This window comes from Paramormyrops kingsleyae, chromosome 12 (genome assembly GCF_048594095.1).
Source record: "Paramormyrops kingsleyae isolate MSU_618 chromosome 12, PKINGS_0.4, whole genome shotgun sequence".
In the NCBI taxonomy this organism is placed as follows: Eukaryota; Metazoa; Chordata; class Actinopteri; order Osteoglossiformes; family Mormyridae; genus Paramormyrops; species Paramormyrops kingsleyae.
The window spans coordinates 19652480-19675348 of NC_132808.1; the positions used below are offsets into that span (position 1 = coordinate 19652480).

At 42.1% G+C, this 22869-nt stretch overlaps 2 protein-coding genes and 1 non-coding gene across 3 annotated transcripts in view; 1 reads left to right on the forward strand and 2 right to left on the reverse strand.

The window, feature by feature from the left end:
- LOC111842639 (glucosidase 2 subunit beta-like) overlaps positions 1–3277 on the reverse strand; it is a 106373-nt gene extending 103096 nt beyond the window's left edge. The window contains exons 1-2 of the mRNA XM_023809482.2: positions 3116–3277; positions 2522–2638 (exon numbers count right to left, since the gene is read on the reverse strand). Of these exons, the coding sequence (XP_023665250.1) occupies positions 2522–2638; positions 3116–3200 (202 nt within the window). The 5' untranslated portion in view covers positions 3201–3277. The remainder of the gene's footprint in view (positions 1–2521; positions 2639–3115) is intronic.
- A 722-nt stretch (positions 3278–3999) lies between these two features.
- Positions 4000–4071, forward strand: trnad-guc (transfer RNA aspartic acid (anticodon GUC)). Its single transcript has one exon. It is a non-coding gene; the product is annotated as a tRNA-Asp (tRNA).
- A 2835-nt stretch (positions 4072–6906) lies between these two features.
- LOC111842593 (doublesex- and mab-3-related transcription factor A1) overlaps positions 6907–22869 on the reverse strand; it is a 48684-nt gene continuing 32721 nt past the window's right edge. Inside the window, exons 3-4 of the mRNA XM_023809335.2 lie at positions 8255–8787; positions 6907–7891 (exon numbers count right to left, since the gene is read on the reverse strand). Of these exons, the coding sequence (XP_023665103.1) occupies positions 7170–7891; positions 8255–8787 (1255 nt within the window). The 3' untranslated portion in view covers positions 6907–7169. The remainder of the gene's footprint in view (positions 7892–8254; positions 8788–22869) is intronic.

Sequence of the window (22869 nt, forward strand, 5' to 3'; positions counted from 1 at the left end):
AATGATAATAAAATATTAAGTTATACTGGCTTTTTCCAAATAGTAAAAAGACACAAGAAAGCAGAAAGTAATCTGTAATTTTACAATATAACCCAATATGGCAGAATTAGCCCACAGCCTGAATCCTTTCATGAGGGGTGGGGCAGGTAAAATAAAGCAAAATAAGGCTAATGACTCCATAGCAAATAGTGATAAATACCATGAGGCTCATTTATCAAAGGTGCACATGCACAAAAAGAGGCCTGAAATGCAAAATCCCCAAAAGAACTTGAGGGGGGGGGGGGGGGAATGTGTATATTTACGGAACTCAGGAGGAGGTGTACGCAACATTTTGGACAAATCAGGAAAGGATGACACACCGGAAAGCAGAGAACTGCAGGAGTACCAGCGAAATGAGCACGCGCATGCAAACAATTCATACCATATCAAATCTGTGCATCAAATCCCATGACTGGCTGAGTAGTGACACCATTGGGTTCTTGAGCAATGCATCGCGCATGCGCAATAATCACCAGGGCTTCAGATGACAGACGAAGCATTTGGCCAGACGCCAGCAGTTTAGTAGTATGGCTAAAATATTAATGAGGCTTTGTATGATGCCCAAAAGTCATTATTAGTATAAATACGGCATATCTTTATGTTTAATAAATGTGTCAGACTTTGAACTGCAAAAAGTACCACCGCCGATGTCTTTTTACCCTGTTTACCATCTTTTAAAAGATGTTGTGGCTGCTCATCTTCACCAGGACTTCAATGCATATTGCACTGAGGTATACAAACCATAGTATACCAAACTGTCCATCCATCCATTGTCCAACCCACTTATCCTTATCCTAAGGTCATGGGGGGTCCAGAGCCTATCCCAGAAGCAACGGGCAAGAGGCAGGGAACAACCCTTGATGGGGGGCCAGTCCATCGCAGGGCACACTCACACACGCACACCTAAGGGCAATTTAGTAACTCAGCATGTCTTTGGACCATAGGGGAAAACCGGAGCACACAGATGAAAACTCCACACACATGTGACCCAGGCGGAGACTCGAACCCAGGTCCCAGAGGTGTGAGGCAACAGTGCTAACCACTGCACCACCATGCCGCCCCTACCAAACCGTAGTATACCAAAACAGTATTAATGTGGTGTGCTCCACTAATCGAATTTAAGAAACAAAGTTTATACAGATTACTAACTTTTGGGTATCACAAAATGCATCTCATTAATATTTAAGCCACACTACTAATCTTCTTAAATTATGGGCGTAAATAAATGTCCGTATAGCACCGAAAAGCTGGCGTCCGGCCAAATGCTTCGTCTGTCATCTGAGGCATGATATAATATCAATATGATATCGGCCAGCCCTTCCTGAGCCTCAATTGCTTCAGGGAGTCCCTGACCCTGCTTTCTCGACTGCAGTGGTTCTCAACCTTTTTTGCCCCATGACCCAATTTTTACCATGCCAGCTCAAGTGTGACCCTATATCAAATATAGGTTTAAATTAACGCTATGATCAAGCACACAGTGCACTCTGCAGTTTACGCCAATCAATGGCCATAGGGCGGAGGGGTGGCTCTGAGGCTAGGGATCTGTACCAGCATTCGGAAGGTTGCTGGTTTGAATCCCATGAATGCCAGGAGTGATTCTACTCTATGGGGCCCTTGAGCAAGACCCTTAACCTGCAATTGCTTCGTCCTGGGTATGACATTAATGTACATCCAGCATTATAAGGAGGTCCTCCAACTTACAGGGAAAAACTTGGGAGTTGGTGGCAGGAATGGTTCTCATCCCTGAGGTGGTTCGTAGTGTGATGGGTGCGTGCTCCTTACCTCAATGCACAAATCTGACTGGATGTGCCAGTGAATTTTAAATTAAGCATCTGTGGTTTGGCTTCATGGGTTGGTTGAGTGTTCACTAGTTGAACGCTAAGCAGTTGCAGACCCAGGACTCATTTATACAGGTTAATTCTACGATTGGGGCTGGGAAATCTGATCGTGGATCAGCATAGGAGCTTGATGGTTTTAAAATGCTTACATTTTCAAGTCTGACTCACGACCCTTTCAGGACTTGCTGCGACCCAAATTTGGGTCACGACCCATAGGTTGAGAATCGCTACTCAATTGGATCAAATACATCCATGCTGTGTCTTCCCGGCAGCTCTGCCATCAGTGACTATCATTTAGGAAGGGCCACTCCCCCGATACAGGAGCATCACGTTGTCTAATCTTAATCCCGTTGTCCTGACACCCTGGCCGTAACTAAACACCAGGCTCCCGCAGCAATGTTTTTCTTGATTATCATCCAATTTACAACTTACTGTCCTTAAACTTGCGAATAAAGGCTCCTACTCCAAAGAATTTTTCCCCAAGGTCAGCTTCTCAAAACAAAACACCGGCAATAAGTATTCTGTCACAGTACAGATGTTACTAGGAAAAACCACAAGGCTGAGAAGAAAAAATAGAAAAAGGGTTCACAAAAAAATTATGGCATAGCAAATATTGAACAGAAAATAAATCTCAGCATTGTTACCTGGTTCATCAGAGCCATCCAGACAATCACAATAGTCGTCATTCACTTGGTCGAATGGGATTATCTTTGAGCCGTCCAGGCAAAGGAAGGTCTTCTTCTCTTTGTAAAATTTCCTATCTATCATTTGGAAAGAGCAACACAATTTAATTGCATGTGATTTCAAATGCAAAGAATGAAGAAAGTCTTCAAAACCAAAGAATGAAAAGAGACTGTTTGACCTCTTAAAAATTACATTTCTGTGGTTAGTTTGCAAGTTTAATTGTCTTGATATTAATAATTATATACTAATTGTTGATAACTTAGCAATGTTAACACCGCACTAACACTACTCCGTGAGTTACTTGGTATTTATGCAATATTTGCCTTTATATGATAAATAAGGGTGGATTGGAGGGACTTAGGAAAGTCGTATGGTGAATGAATAAAAGTGTTTAGAGATTTTAGGTTTCAAACAGCAAGTTTACTATCGCGAGTCTTTAAGAATTGAACAACTACAAAACAAACGCGATGATGAAAAACTTCCGAGATTGCTAATAGAAAACTTCCAAAATGCTAATAGAATAGGTTGTGCGAGTCTTTTCACTGAACACTCACACGCAAGAGATATTCCTCTTATCTTTCTCGAGTCCACAAATACTGCAGAACAAATTGCCACAGCGACAACAATGTGATACTGCATAATCAACGCAAGTGGTAAGTAACCCGATGAGCCGCCACTCTCATTACATTTCGGCAGGAGCACTTCCTTAAATAAAACCATGTGACAGAGATGTAGCTTTTGATTGGTTGCGTAAACTCGCGCGTGGTCTTTTAGTGTTAATGGAGAAAAAGGCGAGTCACGACAACTTCAATTCCTACACGCAGTATTAATATATAAAACATTAACGTAAACATGTATGAAATACATAAAAACTAGGCTTAGCTGTGGTTTATCCCCGGTTTTAAACGATTTCGGCTAAATGGTTTAAGTTAAACCTGGTTCCTGTAATAAGAGGAGAAGTTTAGCTAAACACGTTTTGCAATCAAGTTACTGAAGTCTGCCTCAAACAGAGGAACATTGGCTATTTTTTGTTTATAAATTTGTACAGTACTTTCAGTACTCTAAATTAGCATGTGCTACATTGAATACAAATTAACCCATCCTAAAACGGTTATGAAATGTTCTCCTACATTAATTGGTGGATATGTATATTTAAATATCTACTGTGCTATTGTTTTCTGTTTTTATATTCTTAGTGTCGCGAACTAAGAATGTCATTGTGTAAACACTGCACACATAACATTTGCTTTAATTTTTTAAACAAAATAGAAGGTTCGCTTTTTCATAGTCACCTTCAGTCAGCATCTATCTATAAAATATCCTATAAGGTAGTGATAAGCATTCATTCTGTATTACGATACGTATACAGAAAAAACGTATACTTTTTTCTTCAAAGATATTTTGTAAGTGGGCTTTAAATGTATGTATAATAAGTACTTCCTCGTTAGTATAGTGGTTAGTATCCCCGCCTGTCACGCGGGAGACCGGGGTTCGATTCCCCGACGGGGAGAGGCTGATTATTTTTGGCTGGTGATCGGTCCAGTAGGACCTTGTTCTTGTAATCGAAAGGTCTCTTTCTGCAAGTCCCGTTGTAGTCAAAGTAAATTCACCGTTAGGCCCTTAATCAAGACCCTTAACCTTCTGTTGCTCCGGGGACCGGCTGTCCATACTTCCTCAGCTGAACGTCGATTTTGGTAAAAGGGTCTGCTAAATGAATACGTGTAAAAAGGAAACGTGATCCAAACCATATGAAGAGCAGCTTCGAACAGACGGCAAAAAAGGTGACCTCTAGTGGCGTCTAGGTAAATTCCAAAAAGACATCGCAAATGGGTTTAGTAAACCCTTTTGGGTTTAGTTAAAACATAGTTTCAATTTAATCTCTGTGTTTAGAGGACACAGCCATGGAAACTCTAAATTGTAAATGTAGCATTTCTTAGTACTTTTTTTTTGAGAGAGAGAGAGAGAGAGAGAGAAAACACACAAAAACCTCAAGTTTATTAATGAATCAAATGTATGGTACCATTGCAAATTTGCTTCAACTCCGATCAATTTCCCCAATGTTTGTGCTGATCCGGGACACTTCGTCTAGCTCTGGAATTTGACAGGCAAACCTGAAGCAGGCAAGGATTTTCTTGCAGGTCTCATCTAGCTGCTATGGGGAAAAAAACAGACCAGAATGATCTGAGGAGTCACATGAAAAAAAAAAAAATCTAAAATAAAGTAACATTGTTATTAAACAGGAAAAAGTGTACTTTTCTCCAACACCTTTTGCTTACTGGAGTTCTATTGCTTATTTAATTATGTATTATTCCAAAATAAGTGACTAAAATTTTATTTGATGGCTGTTATTAGTGTTACTTTCTTGCCATGCATTCTTTAATGAGGTAAGGTGGAATTATACAGAAATAAACACGTGTTATTAAGCAGTGCATTTCTCATCGTATCAATGGTGGCCTTGGACAATAAAGTTAACTATCCAAAGGTACCTTTGGCTATTGGGGGAAGCAGTTGTGTGAAGCGCAAATGTCACTGCATTGGAGAGATTAAAGATTCAGTGGAATCATCAAAACTACAACTGCAGCAAAAATATCTCAGGACCACTAACATGGTAGGAGGGGCCCCATCATTCACATAATGATCAAAGTTTGGGGTTTTTTTAGACTAGAAACAGGGGAGCAGAATTTAGATAGACCCATCTCATTGAAAATCATTTCCTTCACTTTTAATAAGACCTCAGGTTATGAAATGACCCTTTATTTGCCATTTTGCACAAGTCCATTGGAATGCTTCTTTTTGCCCACCCCATCCTGCTCTCCATGAGACACACAAACATGAGTGTAAGCCTGGGGGTCACAGTTCACAGTCAGCCAGTGTTCAACACCTTGGGAGCTGGGGGCTAAGGGCCCTGCTTAAGGGTCTATCGACGTATGTCCATTCGGCTGAGGCCAGGGCTAGAACCTGCAATATTTCCAAGCAGCGGCACAGAGGCTCAGTCCACCGAGCCACTCAGTGTCCCATGTCATTAATGACTGGGTATCATAGAAGGAATATTGTACTTTAATTTGAGCTTCTGTTGCTAATTGGTAAGCACATTGTAGCCTAAAGGTTATTAAATAAGTTGACAAAATGGGAAAACACATTGTCGGAGGTGGGGGGGGGGGCTGTCAGCCAGATTCTGCTACTTCTTTCCTGAGAGAAAAGCCCTGATGTAACAACACAGGTATTCGGCATAGTTCACCCGGCGACTCAAAAAATGTTACACTGCCCTTTAAAATGCTTTGACACATCCCAGTGCAAACAGCACAGGTTAATTCAACGGCTTTGTCGAACACACTTCATATGTACAGCGAGCCCATGACTCGGCTTTTAGTCCCATTACATCAGCGGTCTACAATTTTCCTCAACTTTACACCAACAGCCTGAGGTCACTTTGACAAATACCAGTCAATTTATTAGGTAGGCCTATTTGTGAATAAAAAAAAAGGTGCGTTATTGTATTGTACATTAATAGTGCGTTATTGTATTGTACAAAATGCATGCGTGCCAATAGCAACAGTCAATGAAATATTTAATTTGCTTACTGGTGCTGAATGCTTTGAGTTTTACAGGCTAGCATACAGCCTTTCGGAATGTTGAGCTTTGGTATATATTGACCTATTCAGCCCTACAGACAGCCTGCTTACCTGGGGCACTGTTTACATAAGTGACTGTTTGCTGAAGTCATTCACATTAAGTACTGTGCTTAAGGTTGGTATCCCACCCGGAATTTAAATGTTAAGTTTTTTGGCCAACTTCGGAGTAAGTTCTGTCTCTGCAATTATTTAGACACCTTTATGGTGAATTTGTTATTGACTTGTTGCTTCAGTTTTCAAAAACTTCGAATGAAAAAGCTGAATTAGTATACATGTCTGTGTAGTTTTTCTGTTTCATGTCAGGATGCAACAGGCTAATGCAGGCCAAATATCCTACAAGCCGCACTTATGTAGTACTAAACGTATTAACGTAAGGTATGAACTAGGCTGTTGTAGTTTTTGATAATGGGGTGAATTTCCCTTTTAAAAACTGTTTCTGCACCAAAATAAAACAAAGATATGTTATTACTTACAAAATGCAGTGGGAGTTTTAAAAGTCGAATATAGAAGCTTTTTTTGCGAAATATTAAGATTTAATCTTAAAATAAAGATAACTAATTAATAAACATTCCGTATACTGCTGTTTAAAGGTCATCCAAGAATAAAACCCGCATGTTTACCTCATGAAATCGTCTATTTAACACAAAGCTGCTGCGAAATTGAAATGATTTCATTTTGATTGGCAACTGCATAAAAATTGACATTTTATTTTTCCATTTTTGCTTTTTATTCAGATTATGAAACTTACAAAATATACATTATTCAAAAATATATTGATAACTAAAATATTGACACTTGGCATAAAAAAGGCTTAAAAATACAAGAACACAGTATCCGGTGGTATCTGAATCACGACGGGGGTATTTACAAAGAACTTTTCGCATAATAATTATACAGGGATGCTGGTTTATATCTGCCCGACAGCGTCCAACGGCATTTAAGCTACTCATTTTTCCCACTAAGGTTACACATGGTGTTATTTGTCATGATTTAGGCGCGCATAAATGCTTGTATTGCACAAGTCCTTGCTCTGGAGGTAAGGTAAGTCTCGCATCATTCCGGGGAAGGAGTAGTCCATCGGGGGCCGGAGAGGAAAAGCCGGCACTAACCCGGAGGTTAAATAGGGCGACATAAAACTAGTTATACCCCCACCTGAGCTAGAATAAGCAAGTCTCAACGGACTAATACCGAATCTGGGATTCAAGCCGTAAATGCTATCGCTCCCGATAGAAGTTGCGGGCGTTTGCAAAGGAGAAAAGGCAGATTTGGCACTAAACGTCGCCAGAGCGCCTCCGGTTAGTCCAAAGCCCCCAGTCTTCTGCAGGGTCGCATGATCGCCCGCGGAGATATTGATGCTTTCCGGGTTGCACCTGTCCTCTTTGGAGTTCAGCATCATCTCGATGGCTTTCACAATGTCGCCCTTGCAGTTCTTCACCACCGATTCCAGCACGTCCCGCTTATGGTGAGGAAAGATCTTGGCCATCACGTCAGTGGGGTCTCGGTGGCCGGAGGAGGAACCCGCAGGATTCAGATCTAGGGCTGAGAAGTCCTTTTGTCGGTCCGACTCGCTGCCCGATTCAAGGTCTGAGGAAGACAGTGACCTTGGACTTCCCATCTGGTCTGACAGCTGATCGGAACCGGGGGACTGGATTTCACTCTCCTTATCTTTATCCCGGCCGGACGTGGAGTCATTTCTCCCTAAAGGAGAGGGCAGAGGTGCCGAGTGAGAGGCAAATACAGGACGTCCCGTGAATCCGCCATATAAACTGTATTTCGGCAGCTTGTCTCCTGCAGAAATATCAAATAAATTGTAGGAACAGTTCATCAAAGAGGCGGTACAACACGCACTTAAGCATACAAAACCGCACTCAGTGAAACCGGAGCATGATTTATATTATTATATAAGTGTAAAAAAAATTACAGTTCTAGTGGTTTAAATTTACAGCCCTGGTGGTTTAAATAGGCCTGTTAAACCGCAAAATGGTTGGAAGTAAGATTCAAAATATTATATAACATAAAAGTATTTTATTGATTTAGATGATTGCATCAAAATTAAATTACCGTCTTTCTGGTCGTCTATGCTGAATACATCGTATCCCGGGGTCCTGAGACCACAGTTTGCAGGAGCGGACCCTGGCGCAGGGACCACGGACGCCGGCATGGTCAGTCCGGTGTCAGATGACCCCGATCCGGAGTACATGAAGTGCAGCTCCCGCGCCTCGCTCTCCTCCTGCGCCTGCTGCCTGCGCAGAGCCACCTGAGCTGCCATGACTCGTTGTCTCTCCGCGATCAGGGTGCATTTGGCGCACACACAGTCCCTCCATCGGCAGAAGCGCTTGTGGCCCTTCAGCGCGGACACGACGCCGTGATTGCGGCAGCGCGCACACTTCGGGGTCCGCGGATACCCCCGTTCCATGGCCGGACTGCAAGCGGCCGCGGCGGCCGCTCTTAGGAAGAGCGGAGGCGTCCGTAGCAGGGACGCCGGCACCTGCAGGCCACCGACCGTCAGGGGCGATGTGGTGTGCGGCGACAAACCAAGCGCTCTGCTGTTGGTGCCATCCATGTCTGACGTGAGGAGATTAGGTTGCTGCTCTCTAAGGACCAATCCACAGTAGTGATCGCTTAGCAGAATGAAGTCCGTAAGCTGAGTTACACAGACTAACCACTCCACTTCTGCCCGCCGGCTTTTAAGTTCCCCTTCCAGAGGTGCTTGCTAAAATTACTATGTCAAGGCACCAAATGAGCCGCAACAAGTTGGACACTCCCCCTTTGGCTTGGCCAGGAAAGCATTGCCGTGCATTTCCCTTAACAGGCTTAATTTTTAAAACATTTAAGCCATCCGGCGAATTAGGTTGCATTATGTATTTTAATTAGAATTTCGTTTTGTCACTTGCCCAGGTGTTCCTTGGAATCAGGTAAAGGTTGCTTTAAATGAAGTTTTGTGGACTCAAAATAGCTATATGACATTTTTAATGCAAGGTACTATTACGACTATTATAAATAATAACCGGAATTATATATCTTCTAATTGCTTTATGAAAGTACTTATTTGTAAACTCAACATGAGAGATAAGTGCATCGTAAAACAAACAAAAAAAAACATCTTTTGCAGTATCTAGTAGTAGTTGGTACATCATGTCGCCTGTTAAGATTATTAGTGGCTTAATCAGGCTTCTATTATTTGAGGTGCACATTATTGCTTGTGTTCAGGATACACATGGTTATCCATCCGTCTTTCAACCGCTTATCCAGAACAGGATCGTGAGCAGATCTTTATCGTTTAACTTTATCACGATTAAAGATGTACAACATGTACTTTGACAGCAGGCACGCATATCAGTCATATCACGTACAATATTTCTAGAAACCTTTTACTTTAAAAACGAGGTATGTAAATAATTAGTGATACGCACGGCTGTGGATCTAGGGTAACCTTTCTGAACGTCCATCAAGATATAAAGATCGCACTGTCATTTTGTGTGGTCCTTTTGAGTTTTTGTTTCATAGTATAAACTGATATGTGTAGGTTCTGATAACTGTAGACAAGCTAGATATCAAGGTACAGGTACGTCTGACGGTCTTTTAAAAGGATAATGTAGAGCTTCTCTTTTTGCCAATGGGAAGAGTCCTGCTGTATAAATCCTCTCCTACTTCCTACTACTAAGTGGGCTCCTCTCACTCCTCACCCTGACAGCACCTGATTGGCTGGTGTTAGCATAGGCCGGGATTTGGAAGAACAGCTGGACAGGCAAAATAGCTTGTCAATCAAATTCAGCTACCTTTTTTTTGTTTTTGTTTTTTTACAAGTAGACCAGTGCTTCTCAGCCTTTAATTCAGCCTTTAATTTTTACCATGCCAGCTTAGTCGTGACCCTATATCAAGTATGAGTTTTAATCAATGCTATGATCAAGCGTGCAGTGCATTCTGCAATTTATGCCAATCAATGCCTATCACACAAATCTGGCTGGATATGCCGGTGAATTTTAAATGAAGCATCTGTGATTTGACTTCGTGGATTGGTTGAGCGTTCACTAGTTGTGCTTAAGCAGTTGCAGATCCAAGACCCGTTTATATAGGTTCATTCTAGGACTGGGGCTGGGAAATCTGATAGTGGATCAGTTTAGGAGCTTGCTGGTTTTAAAATGCTTACATTTCCAACTCTGACTCTTGACGCTTTGAAAACTAGAGGCGACCCAAATTTGGGTCACGACCCCCGGTTTGAGAATTGCTGAAGTAGATTATTTTGAAAGCACATTTTCCATCTGTCTTTGATTTTAGCATCACGAGTGAGACAGTAATCCGTTCCATGCAGTATATCTTCAGCATTGAGTGCAACCATCCTGTTGACTTCTGCAGAACCTTAAACCTTGGCTGTGATTACTGGTGTCAGAACAGTCAACAGCCAGTAAACAGGTGTCAACATTCAGGAAATGCTGCTGACAGTTAAGTGTTCTGCTTCAGGTCAGACACCAGGCCATGCAAATATCTAAGAATTTGTCGCCCACCATGCATCGATAAATGCATCAAGTTACGGGTTGGATTAGATGACCTCCACTTTCTACCGAAATCACTGCACATTTCCCAGAGGGGGAGGTCATTCCCTGGGCCTGTTGTTCGGTCCTAATTAGCAGAACAATGGCGTTGCACGGTCCATCTGTCAACAAACACACATAATGATATCACTTTATTCATAATAACAGTTCAGCCACAAGTGTCTTTCAGACCTTGCTGGATTGGGTTTCGTGCAGCAGATTGCTTTGTCGTTGATACGAACCTGCAGTTCCTGGAATACAAAGCGAACTGGACTTAAACCCGATACACAAATGACACACATACAGTCTGGCTTTTGTCCCTCAAAACAAAGCTATTTAAGTCCCTCACACACTGTGAAAAAAGGGCTTAATTATCTTCCTGGCCTTGCCTGATGTCTAATTGTAATACTTGCGTAACTCCATATGTTTGAACAAACTGGATATGCGATCCTTCCGCTGGCAGCACAGCTAGCTTTATCATCTGTACACATCAGACTTGGTGTAAAGGCTGGTGTAACGTATCATATTGGAAGCTAACAAATCCTATGGCATTTCGCTTGAATGGATACACATTTGTTAGTTACTGTTCCCATGGGCCCATTATAAACTCTCTAAAATGGACTGCGAAGTAAAACAAGAAGCAATATTTTATTGGCATGAATAAACACATAAAAATAATTAGCAAATTATTATAATTATAAATCCAACACCACAAGAGGGACTATCAAATTTCATATTATATTTCTCATTACTTAAAATATTTATTATATTTTCTTGTACTTGCAGGTTTCAATTAATTTTTTTACACTGTACTTTAAACTGATGGTAACTAGGTTGTACTTTTGATGTTTTTCACTCCCTTCATGAGAGTTTTTTTTTGGCAAGTGTAAGACTACAAAGCAATCATTTTATTCAACTTATTATGTTTCTCAAAATACATATCGTAAAATAGGTTTCTTTGATTCAGCCTGAAGATACTGTGCTTGTATGCTACTGGTCTAAATCTGGTAAAAATTCGTATTGGTATAATTTTTGTTAAAAAGGAAGCCATTTTGTATTCATATCTTAATGCACAAGCAAACTTTTTAAAATCTGTAATTCAAGGCAGATCTGATTTTTTTTCCCCCTTCATTCAACAAAACTGCCAGGAAACAAAAGCACACGAACTGTGAAACACACTTTCTCAAACATTCACATGCTCATACACACAACCCAACCAAAGATCTCTATAAAGGCACAGGACAAAGCACTCTCTATAATAAACACTCTTTGTTTTGTGCGCACACACACACACCACCCACAATATAACCATGTAAATACATTTTCTCCTTATCTCATGAAATCAAACACCCTCACACATGCTCTCTTCACTTCTGTGGTGCACACACAGAAACACGAAACACACACACACACACACAAACATTTTCCTGGTCTCTCTCCTGCCCTCCCTGTAGACCACAGTCAGATTTAACAACTGAATAATAGATGAGGAATAAACTGGAGTAATGACTTTAGGGCCTGCTGGTTCCCCATGTTTTTCTACTGTACCTAATGATGGCGGAGTCCCTCAGGTAGGCCCCACGGCCGTGGGGCGCCCTGCCTCTTTGTGTCAGCCCAGAGGGCGAAATTAGGAGTAAGAATATGAGACAGCTCATTTTGATCCAGCAAGTAAAAACACAGAGGTTACAGCTGCACGTTACACAGCTGTTCTGCAATCAAAGAAATAAGTAAGCGCACAGCGTGTATCGATAACAAAATTCAAATATTCTTTGGTGGTGATGTGCTGGTGGGTGGAATTCAGGTGACTAATATTGAGTCAAACTGCTGGAAAAGACAAAATAAAATAAAAATGAAAATTCTGATATTCCAGAAATGCAGGGTTCTAGATACACAAGGAAGAACATGATGTCACGTGTCAGCTTCTGTAGTGTGAAGAACCGGGATAAGTTTGGCAATGTCCATCCGCCTCTTATGCTGAGCGCTGAGATCTGTCATGTGTCAAAATAAGTGCAGATGGCTAAACACAGCGTGACCTGGAGATGTGGCCTGTCCACATCCTGGGCTGGTGACTCCATATGACTGCAGCTTGTTACCCCAAAAGCTCTGCTCCCCCCCCCCCAAAAAGCGGGGCACCCGTTGGGGTTTCTCCACTATTAGCCATGTTATCGCTCTCTTCACGCGTCCCAATCAGCTCGATCTCGCGGCTAACATGCGTTTCGCTCAAAGGATAATGCTGTGACACTAATGAAATAAACACAAACGCTAAAGAAAAGGAGAAGGAAAAAAAAAACGTAAACCCTAACAGCTGAATGGGGCACAAAGATGGTACTCCGGAGGCCAGGTGATAGCCCTTCTGCTGGATGGCGTTGCTGGCTGGGAGCTAATCGGAGATGAAAACCATCAGCATGTCTAAGTCAAGTAAAGCAAGGAAGGAGGCGTTATCGTTTTATCCGTCTTGGAAGGGGGCTTTGCGTTAGGGCTGGGCTCTCCCTCAAGTAGGCCCACTGCACTCCTATCTCCAGTCTTTTGTCTGATTGCAAGAGGTGAATCCCTTCATGGATGGCAGGCAAAGCACTGGTACAGCAGGCAGTTTGTTTTCTCTGGATTGTTTACTCATTTTGTTAGATCGCTATCGTCCACATGTGGCCCGATAAACACACTGGGGGCTCCTTTGTCCTACCCCCACAGGCAACATATACCCCAACTTAAACAGCACCGAAAGTAACATGCTTGTCTTGGGAAACCACTCATATTAAAATCCCGCCATTACCGGCTTTACGGAACATTTGACACCTTAGAATCGAGGCAGCATTGTAAACGCGGCATGGTCATTTCCACTATTAAGCTGTCCGTGATTTTATTAATTTATTTTATTATGTATAGCTGTATGATTTACTGGAGCAATTCAGATTCAGTGATTGCTATAAGAGCTGGGTTTTATTTGTATTTTTCTGTGATTTGAGAGGAAATCTTCTGGTTACTCAACCATCAGACCACCCCCTGGCCAGTGGCCTGAAAGTATACAGCACTGTGCAAAAGTCTTCGGCAGTCAAATGCTTAAAGATATTTATCTAATAAGTGTATATTTGCTCAAAAAATACAATTTAATATTGTAGAGAGAAACAGGTAAGGAGTGTGTGCTGATACACCGTGTTGCTGCATCCACCACTCGACGAACCACCCCAGGGATGACAGCTGGAGTGCAGTCGTGTGGCGGATGATAGCACCACGCTACTTCAGATGGAATGGAACAGTGTGAAGATCTTCTGGTGGCTGGAGTGCCAATCCAGCCACAACCCCCCAAATTTTCCCTGAAAGTTGGAGGATCTCCTTGCAGGTCTGGATGGAGGTTAACGTCATACCCAAGATGAAGCAATTGCAGGTTAAGGGCCTTGCTCAAGGGCCCAAAGGAGTAGAATCACTCCTGGTACTCATGGGATTAGAACCAGCAACCTTCTAATTCCCATCACAAACCAAAAGCCTCAGAACCACCACTACGCCTTTGATTTAATATTAGAATATAAGCAAATGAACAGTGGCACAATAACAACTAATAAGAGTTTCTTCGGTTCTCCAAAAAGCTACTGCTATCTGTTGGACGGCTCGATGAACACCACTTCAGTCCCCAAACCAATCCCAGGGCCACCTCAGCCATTACATGTATCTATTAAATTTTGCCACCAGCTCACGTAATTAACTTAATTAGTTAAAAAAAGTCAATGAAATATTGATTAGCTATACAAGGTGTGCAAGTCGTCGAGTCAAAAAATATATGGATGTATTGGACATTTCCTGCAAATACTGGCATGACTTTAGGAGAGGTTTTGAAATGGCAAAGCTGACATTCTTTGACAGAGAATTTGGACATATTTCTCCTCTGCAGCAAGATGGTTCCAGGTTTTCACATGTTCACTATGATGCCGCAAGGCTCCCCCAGATGTGCAGCTTATCTCACTGCCGTTCTCACCATCATCCTGCAGCTGTGCACGGGCCACGTCACGCATCTCATCAAACCTCTCCGGCTGGGTTGCGCTGTGGCCTTCACGATGCAGTCCTCCAAATGGGCTTTATCTCTGACTGATGAGTGAGGAATCAGATGGTGGCCTCACACCAAAAGATCTCCAAATGAGCCAAGGAGAACCCAGTCACAGCTCGTACTGTCACTGTGCAAAGAGATGGCGCAGTGCTGAGATCTTTAAAGGAGGACACGGTTCTCTGTCAAACTCTATATTCCCAGGCTCTTGCATTAAATTATCTCGGCAAAGTCGGAAATTCTGAGGTGCGTGATGTCACATCCGACCAATCTCCCGTTCGAGCTACACATCTCGGAACAAACATGACTGCCTCCATGAACACGCAGTTGTTGTGTGTTAATTTATAATGTTTTAGCAGATTTTGAGCAAGATTCTTTTTTTCCGATAGACAAACAAGAAACACAAACTAGTCAAACCACATTAAAAGCTTTATAATATTTTTGTAGATCCATAGCAATATTCTTTTTTTGAGAGGCAAACAAATTACAAACAAACAAAAGATACTAACAAGTCTGGTAAAAATCTGATATTGTATGCTAGGATACTGTTTACGGTCATGATATAGTATTCTCTAAATCGACCACGTGGAATTACATTTATAACTATTAATACACTTAACACAATAAACATTTGAAAATATTTACAAAATAGAATTACTGTTGACTGTGTAAGTCGCCATGTTAAAATGACGACACAGGGGAATCTCGTACAACAGAATTCTCTCCGACATCAACATCGGAAAAGAGGCGTGTTTAACGACAGGAAGTGGCATTTTTCTCCCGACTTCCGACTTGGAGAGAAATAGTCGAACGCAGGATTTGTGTGCTGATTTCATCACCATCCACGTAATGCTGGGCCAACCCGTTAATGAGTGTGTGGGACACAAGAACTTCCTGTTCAGATCACAGCTACCTGTGGCCGCACCAAAAGGTGCCATCAAGCATGTGGCCAACTGAGTGGGGCAGCACTGCACAGAAACACATGCAGTCCATCTACCATCAACAGGCTCAACCTTCTCCCCAGGCCCTTATAACTGGAACATGGGTCCCCCCTCCCACGCTCTGTTTGCCTTTACCTACCATTGTGTGCCGTCATTCAGGCATTGGTGGGCTAAGTGAGGGCCCTGATGGATGTGTGTCTGAGCAGGACCACCAGAGAAGCTGCGAGCAGGCCGAGTGTCTGTGTTTGTGTGTGTGTGTGTGTGTGTGTGGGGGGGGGGGGGGGGGGGGTCATGTGTATATTACATTGTGGGAACCAAATGTCCCAATAATGTGATATAAAAACCTGTTAATTTTACTTTTTGGGGGCATTTTTGAGGCCCCACAAGGGGAAATGTCATTTTATAAAATCTGTGAATGCAATCAGAATCCCTAATCTGTGTGTGTTGTGTGTGGTCCAGATATTCCTTGTCTTGTGGTGACCAGATGTCGCCACTACATGATGGAAACCCATTTTTTCTTTTTACCTCATGGGGACCAGTTTCCTGGTGCCTGTAAGAGAAAATTCAAAATTCAACCAGAAGTTTTACAACTTCTGGTTAAGGTTATGCCCATATAAATGAATGGAGAGTCTCCACAGAGATATAGATGCCTAATCTGTGAATGTGTGTGTGTGTGTGTGTGTATGCACGTGTCCCTACTTGTCACCATTCCTGTCACTAGGCACTTAGGCAAGCGAAGCGAAAATGCTGATCCAGCTTTTTTCACGCCCAGCACGCGTGATGGGGCCCTGACATCATAACTGGTCACCCGAAGCGAGGTCACTTCCTGTGAGCTCAGAGCCCTGGGGCTGATGGACAGGTGAAAGGGCACCGAAGCGAATGGGATGGGCTGGACACCTTATCTCGCTGAGGGAAGCCATGAGGGAAAGGATTCAGCTCAGGCACTCAGCAGCGTCAACACTTTGTATTGGTGACCATCTGCAAAGTCAACAGGACAAGAGGGTCCCCATTGTGTACCTCCCAACGCTGACGACACTGCACTTGCCAGGGTAATGGGTAGGAGGCGGATACATGGAGCGGTACTGTCCATTCAGCGCTGAAAGGACAGACACCTCCATTATGCACTTCATCTCATCCGTGACCTCAAAAGTTGAAACTTCTGCTAAATAGTATCCCTTTAAATGGCCATTATGTAACGTCAAGCCGCGTTAAACACCACTGACAGCTCCGAGTCTGCGCTCGGAATTTTTAAGCGTTCTGCTTGTCTAAAGAGCACATCACTCTGGGAGATTTGCAGAAGGTTTGTGAGATTAAAAGAAAATCCCACTTCTGCAACACTTTGCAATACAAATGGCAGTGCTTAAAATGTTCTGCAGTCGCGTAACATGCATTTCTGCTCATACACACATCTTACAATCATAATCCTCCATTAGGCAACATACTTCGTGTTTTGGGTCAAAAGAGTTCATTTTCCATATATAATGCCTGTCTGATGTTTTAACACCTTGCCAAAAGCTCTGTGCTAATCGCATATAATTTAAGAAACAAGTTTGAACAAACCTGCACCTTTTAAGCACTTATCACTTCCTTGTAATTTTTTCTGGGGAAATCAAAACATGTCGGGTAGTCACTTTATCAGTTTTGTTTCGACTAACACATTTCTGAAGTCAGATACTGTGAAGAATTGCATAGCAGTGTTTCCCAATCTGGTCCTGGGAGACTCCTAGATGGTCCATGTTTTTGCTGTCTCCCAAGCTCCCTGCTGGACAGTCCACATTTTTGCTCCCTGGGAGGAAGCAAAAACGTGGATGGTCTGGGGATCCCTGAGTGAGAAGGGGGCTTTGTGTTAAAAAGGGGAAGGGCAAAAAACAAAGAATAATGGAGAGAAAAGCAGCTGGGTACTTATACACTAACCGCACTCAGTTAGCAGCGTGACTGCGCGTGCGGCAGGTCGCTGGGATAGTGATGCTTACACAACAGTCTCCCCCAGTGGGCCATGAGGCTGAAGGGGACGGGGGGGGGGCACCCACACGAACTTCTCCAAGAGGTGACTCAACACCTCTTCGGGCCATAAACCAGTTTCCTGGTCCCCATAAGGGAAAACTCAATGTAATAAAAATCTGTGACTGCAATTAAAAAACGAAAAATGCAAAAACTCTTGTATTTTGTTTGGTTACTTATGGTCATGGTTAGGGCAGGGTAGGGGTTAAGGTTGTCATAGTTAGCGTTAGCATTTTTCCCATAGGAATACATGTGAGCTGTCCCCAAAAAGACGTGTGTGTGTGTGTGTGTGTGTGTGTGTGTGTGTGTGTGGGGGAGGGGGGGGGTCACACTATCAACTACTATTGCAAACGGCAACCAATTACTACCCATGAAATGCCTGCATGCATATATTACCTATTAAACAAGCTAATATTAGCCCAGTCCACCACCTCGCTCCCCCCCAGTCCCACCCCCCCGGGATACTAATCTCCGTTATTTCCTTCAGTTAGCCTGGAACAGTATGAGATGTGTCTATATTGCCACAACCATGTAAGAGGTATGGGAGGTGGGGGGTGTTGCTAAGGGCCAAACGAGAAAGGGGGCGGGGGGAGTAAAACCAATATGCTCTATCAGATGTGCTAGAATAACAAAGAGCACCATCGGTGTCGTTCATCTCCATATCTGCACAGAGGTGTTATGGGAAAAAAAACTCCCCTCTTTCATTTTCAGACAATAACAGGTTTAAGACTGTTAAACACTGGTGTCACAGATAATCGACTGTATCAGCGAGAATCAGACGGTTACAAGACAGATTAGACTGCACGTTTGCTGAAGTAGGACAAAGGTCACTTCTTGGCTTAAAGAACTCGTTTTTGTGTCTTGCCGATCTTTACAGGCATTTTCAGTTTCTGTACACGAATGAGACTGACTGAAATGAGGTCTGGTTATTGTAGTCTCTTTCTTTGGTTAACCTTTGCGCTGCTGCTGCTGCTGGACTGGGCTTGTTTAGATGCGGCATACCAGAGAATCGCATTTACACAGGGCATTTTTGGGACGTGGCTCTGATTTGGGATGAACCTATATGTGTTTCATGTCATTTATTGGTTATGTGAAATCCTGGCATTTGAAAAGGAAGTTACTTGAACTTCTTAAGGCGCTCTATGGAAAACACAGAAAAACATGAACGTTTATTTAGTGGATGCTTTTATCCAAAGAATCAGAGTCTGGTTTATTCGCCAAGCACAAACATGTACCAGGAATTTTGGTACAAATGTGCAGGCGTGAGGGCAGACAGACATGACCGCCTAGATAAAAACACAGTAAATACATTAAACATGCAGCTAAACAGAAGTTATTCTGCACACATATTTATCTTTCCCAACAGAATCTAAACAAATACATCACAGATAACCTTGGAATGTTTGCTTAATTCTGTACAAATGTTGCAAATGTATTGGTTCCATTGACAACCATTGACAAGCAACATTTAACATATCCGCACATATCTTCCGCACATGCATATTCTTTTTAAGGGTTATAACTTTTTTGACTGACTCATTGGGTTCTGTTCTTGCAATACTGGTGGACATCCCCCCCCCCCCCCCCCCCCCCACTGTCCCACATACACTGAGGAACAATCGCAGGGGCCTCTGGGGGCCACAGACCTGTGCCTGAGGTCTCATTAGCAACCCTGTGACTTGTACCCGACACGAGGAAAGGAAGGCGCCATTCAGATTGTTTCACTGTTAAACCAGTCAGGCTATGAACAACAAAGAAACCATGTCAATGAAAAGCATCCTTTCTAAATCTACATCTGTCACATTATTTATGCTGCTGAAACAACAGCCAAACAGTGGGAAACATTTTAGCATAACTAAGAGCAATGTTTTGTGAATAGTCAAAAAAAAAACAAAAAAAAAACAAACTGAAAATTCTTTACAAATCTGTTACAGTGAACAAAATGGCTTCTTAAAATACCTGGGAATTATGAAAGATAAGGACAAGTTTAAGCAGTTCGAACATTCAAGAGGTTAATTCGTCACGTACACAGTTGTACACATACAACATGTAGTGGAATGTAACCCTGGTTACTCTGAGCAGCTGTGCATGATAACAAAATATAGAGAAAAAATAAGGAAAAATAATATAAGATAAAAATATATATGAAATGTTCAGCTGTACATAATTTATACATAAGTGATAGGTAACAGGTATTGTGCTGTGCAATAACTGTGCAAGAGGCCTGACAGTGCATGAGTAACTCAGTAAATTTAATTTAAACTGAATGCTAAATTTATTTATTTTTTACTCAAAATATCTTATTCCTGTTTTTTTTTTTATTTTTAATCCTCGTTAATTTACTGTTAAAACCTAAAGAGTAATTGAAAAAAACTTTTCCCTCCTTATCATAGACCTTTCACCTGAAAATTATTGGAGCAACATCATATCAGGAGATCAAGACCTGAGTTTCTCACAGAACATTGCAATGAACTGTGACAAAACTGAAACAGTATGAATAGCAGGAAACAATTATCTCTTTCTTTTCTCCCCGTCATATCAGCCTCTGTCTTCCTTTACATTTTTTTTCTCACGGGTAACTAGGCTCTCAACAAGTATGCGGTTATCTGGAGGTGCCACAAAGTCTGGAAAGTGTTAGTTATACATAAAATAAGCCATCATACGAGTCATGCTTAACTTGCTGCAATGCAAATATTCATCCAGTGGGTATTCTCTGTGTAGCAAACTGCAACATTCCCATGTCTGCAAGTGTGCTCTGCTGAACATATCAAGTAATTGTACCCACTATACCCATCTCTACAACACTGGATCTATCGAGTACTCATACGCACTATACCCATCTCTACAAATGTGGACCTATCAAGTAATCATACTAAGTATACCAATCTCTGTAACTGTGGATCTATCAAGTAGTTATACACAATATACGCATCTCTATGAATCTATCGAGTACCCATAAACACAATACCTATCTATACAACTGTGGATCTATCGAGTACTCATAAACACTATACCCATCAATATAAATGTGGACCTCTCAAGTAATCATACTAATTATACCAATTTCTACAACATGGGATCTATCAATATTCACTACACCCATCTCCATAACTGTGGATATATCAAGTAATTCTACTCACTATATTTATCTGTAAAACCATGGACCAATCAAGTAATCATCTCACTATAGCTAAGGAACCCATCCATCCATCCATCCATCTTCTGTAACCGCTTATCCTATTCAGAGTTGTGGGGCTCCGGGGCATATCTCAGAGGTTACAGGTGCAAGGCAAGGAACAACCCAGGACACGTCACTAACCCATCACAGGGCACACTTACACGTGCACACCTATGTGCAATTGGGTAACTCCAGTTTACCTCAGCATGTTTTTTGGACTGTGGCGGGAAACCAATGTACTCAGAAGAACAAGATGCATGTAAAAGCCCCAAGATGCATGTAAAAGCCCCAAGATGCATGTAAACTCCACATACATGGAGCCACGGCAGAGACTCAAACCCTGGTCCCAGAGGTGTGCAGCAATAGTACTAACCACCATGCTGCACCTAGCCTAGGAACCATATACTCACTACACCTGTCTTTACAACTGTAGACCTATCAAGCTATTGTTCTTAGTACAAATATCTCAACATCCATCGATCAATCAAGTACTTCTACTCACTATACCTGTCTTTACAACTGTAGATAAAACAAGCAACCATACTAACTATACCCAAGGAACCATATTCGCTACACCCATCTTTACAGATGTGTACCTATCAAGTAATCATACTCACTGCACTCATTTCTACGACTCTGTTCATCTATCATAAAACTCACCAGTAAACTCATCTCTACAACTGTGGACCTAACAAGTAATCATTCTCCTGACACCTATCAACTGCTGAATCTATTAAGTAGTCAAACTCATTTTTTATTTAATCTTCATCCATCAGCTGCTTCTACTTCATCCATCAGCCCCCCCCCCCCCCCCTTTGGGCACGGGGGGGTGGGGGGGTGACAGTCCATTGCAGGGGACACACACACACACACACACACACACACACAAGCATCAACTATGGGCAAATTAAACAACCACCTCACCGAATAATATGTTTTTGGACTGCAGGAGGAAATCTGACTCCCCACACAAAACAGGGAGAGTATGAAAACTGGGGTGGGATCACCCCCCCTGCTGTGAGATGACGGTACACCACCATGCATCAGCAGAATGCTGTCTGCAAGAATGCGACTAACTTTCAATTTAAAATATTTAGCTTTTTCTTGTTTTCTTAATTTCTTCATTTGTTCACAGAGACTGTTGTTTTCCATAGTTACTGTAATTTTATCCGGTCATCAGCTACTAAAACTTAATATCTAACAGTGTAAAGACATTGAACCATGACAACGAAAGTCATAACATATTTTAATGTCCCATTTTTAAAAACACATTAATTGCTTAATTATTTAATTTCATGTTAAAATAATAGGCCCAAGATCGACCCTGTTTGAAAATACAGCACCTTCCACAATTAATGGCACCCCTTGTAAAGATTTGCCATCCCAGTCCCCTGACCTGAACCCCACTGAAAACCTGTGGGCTGAGCTGAAGAGGAGACTGCACAAGAGAGGGCCTAAGACCCTGGGTGATCTGGAGAGATTCTGTAAAGAGGAATGGACTCGGATGCCCTGCTCTGTATTCTCCAACCTTATAAAATGTTATAGGAGAAGACAAGTGCTGTTATACTGGCAAAGGGAGGTTGTACAAAGTATTAAATGCTTGGGTGGCAATAATCGTGGCACATGTGTTTTTGTTGAAAGTATTTATTTCTTGATGACGGATTTCTTTTTCTTGGATTAAATTTATTTAAATGAAAGGTTGGATTTTTCTCATTTTTTCAGTGTGTTGAAGCTGCTTCACCAACAGGTGTATTTTTTCCAACCCTTTCTACCATCTTTACAATCGGTGCCAATAACCGTTGAGGGCACTATAGGTACTGGTGTGAAGGTGTGAATATGCACGATAAACAGAAATAAACAGAAAGATTCCGGCACAAATCTCCAGTGTAGATTACTGACTGTTCCCTTATGTGTGAAAACCTCATGAAAGATATATTTTAAAGGGTCACGACTGTTATCGTGCTTGATGCACTGAAGCACAATGATATTAA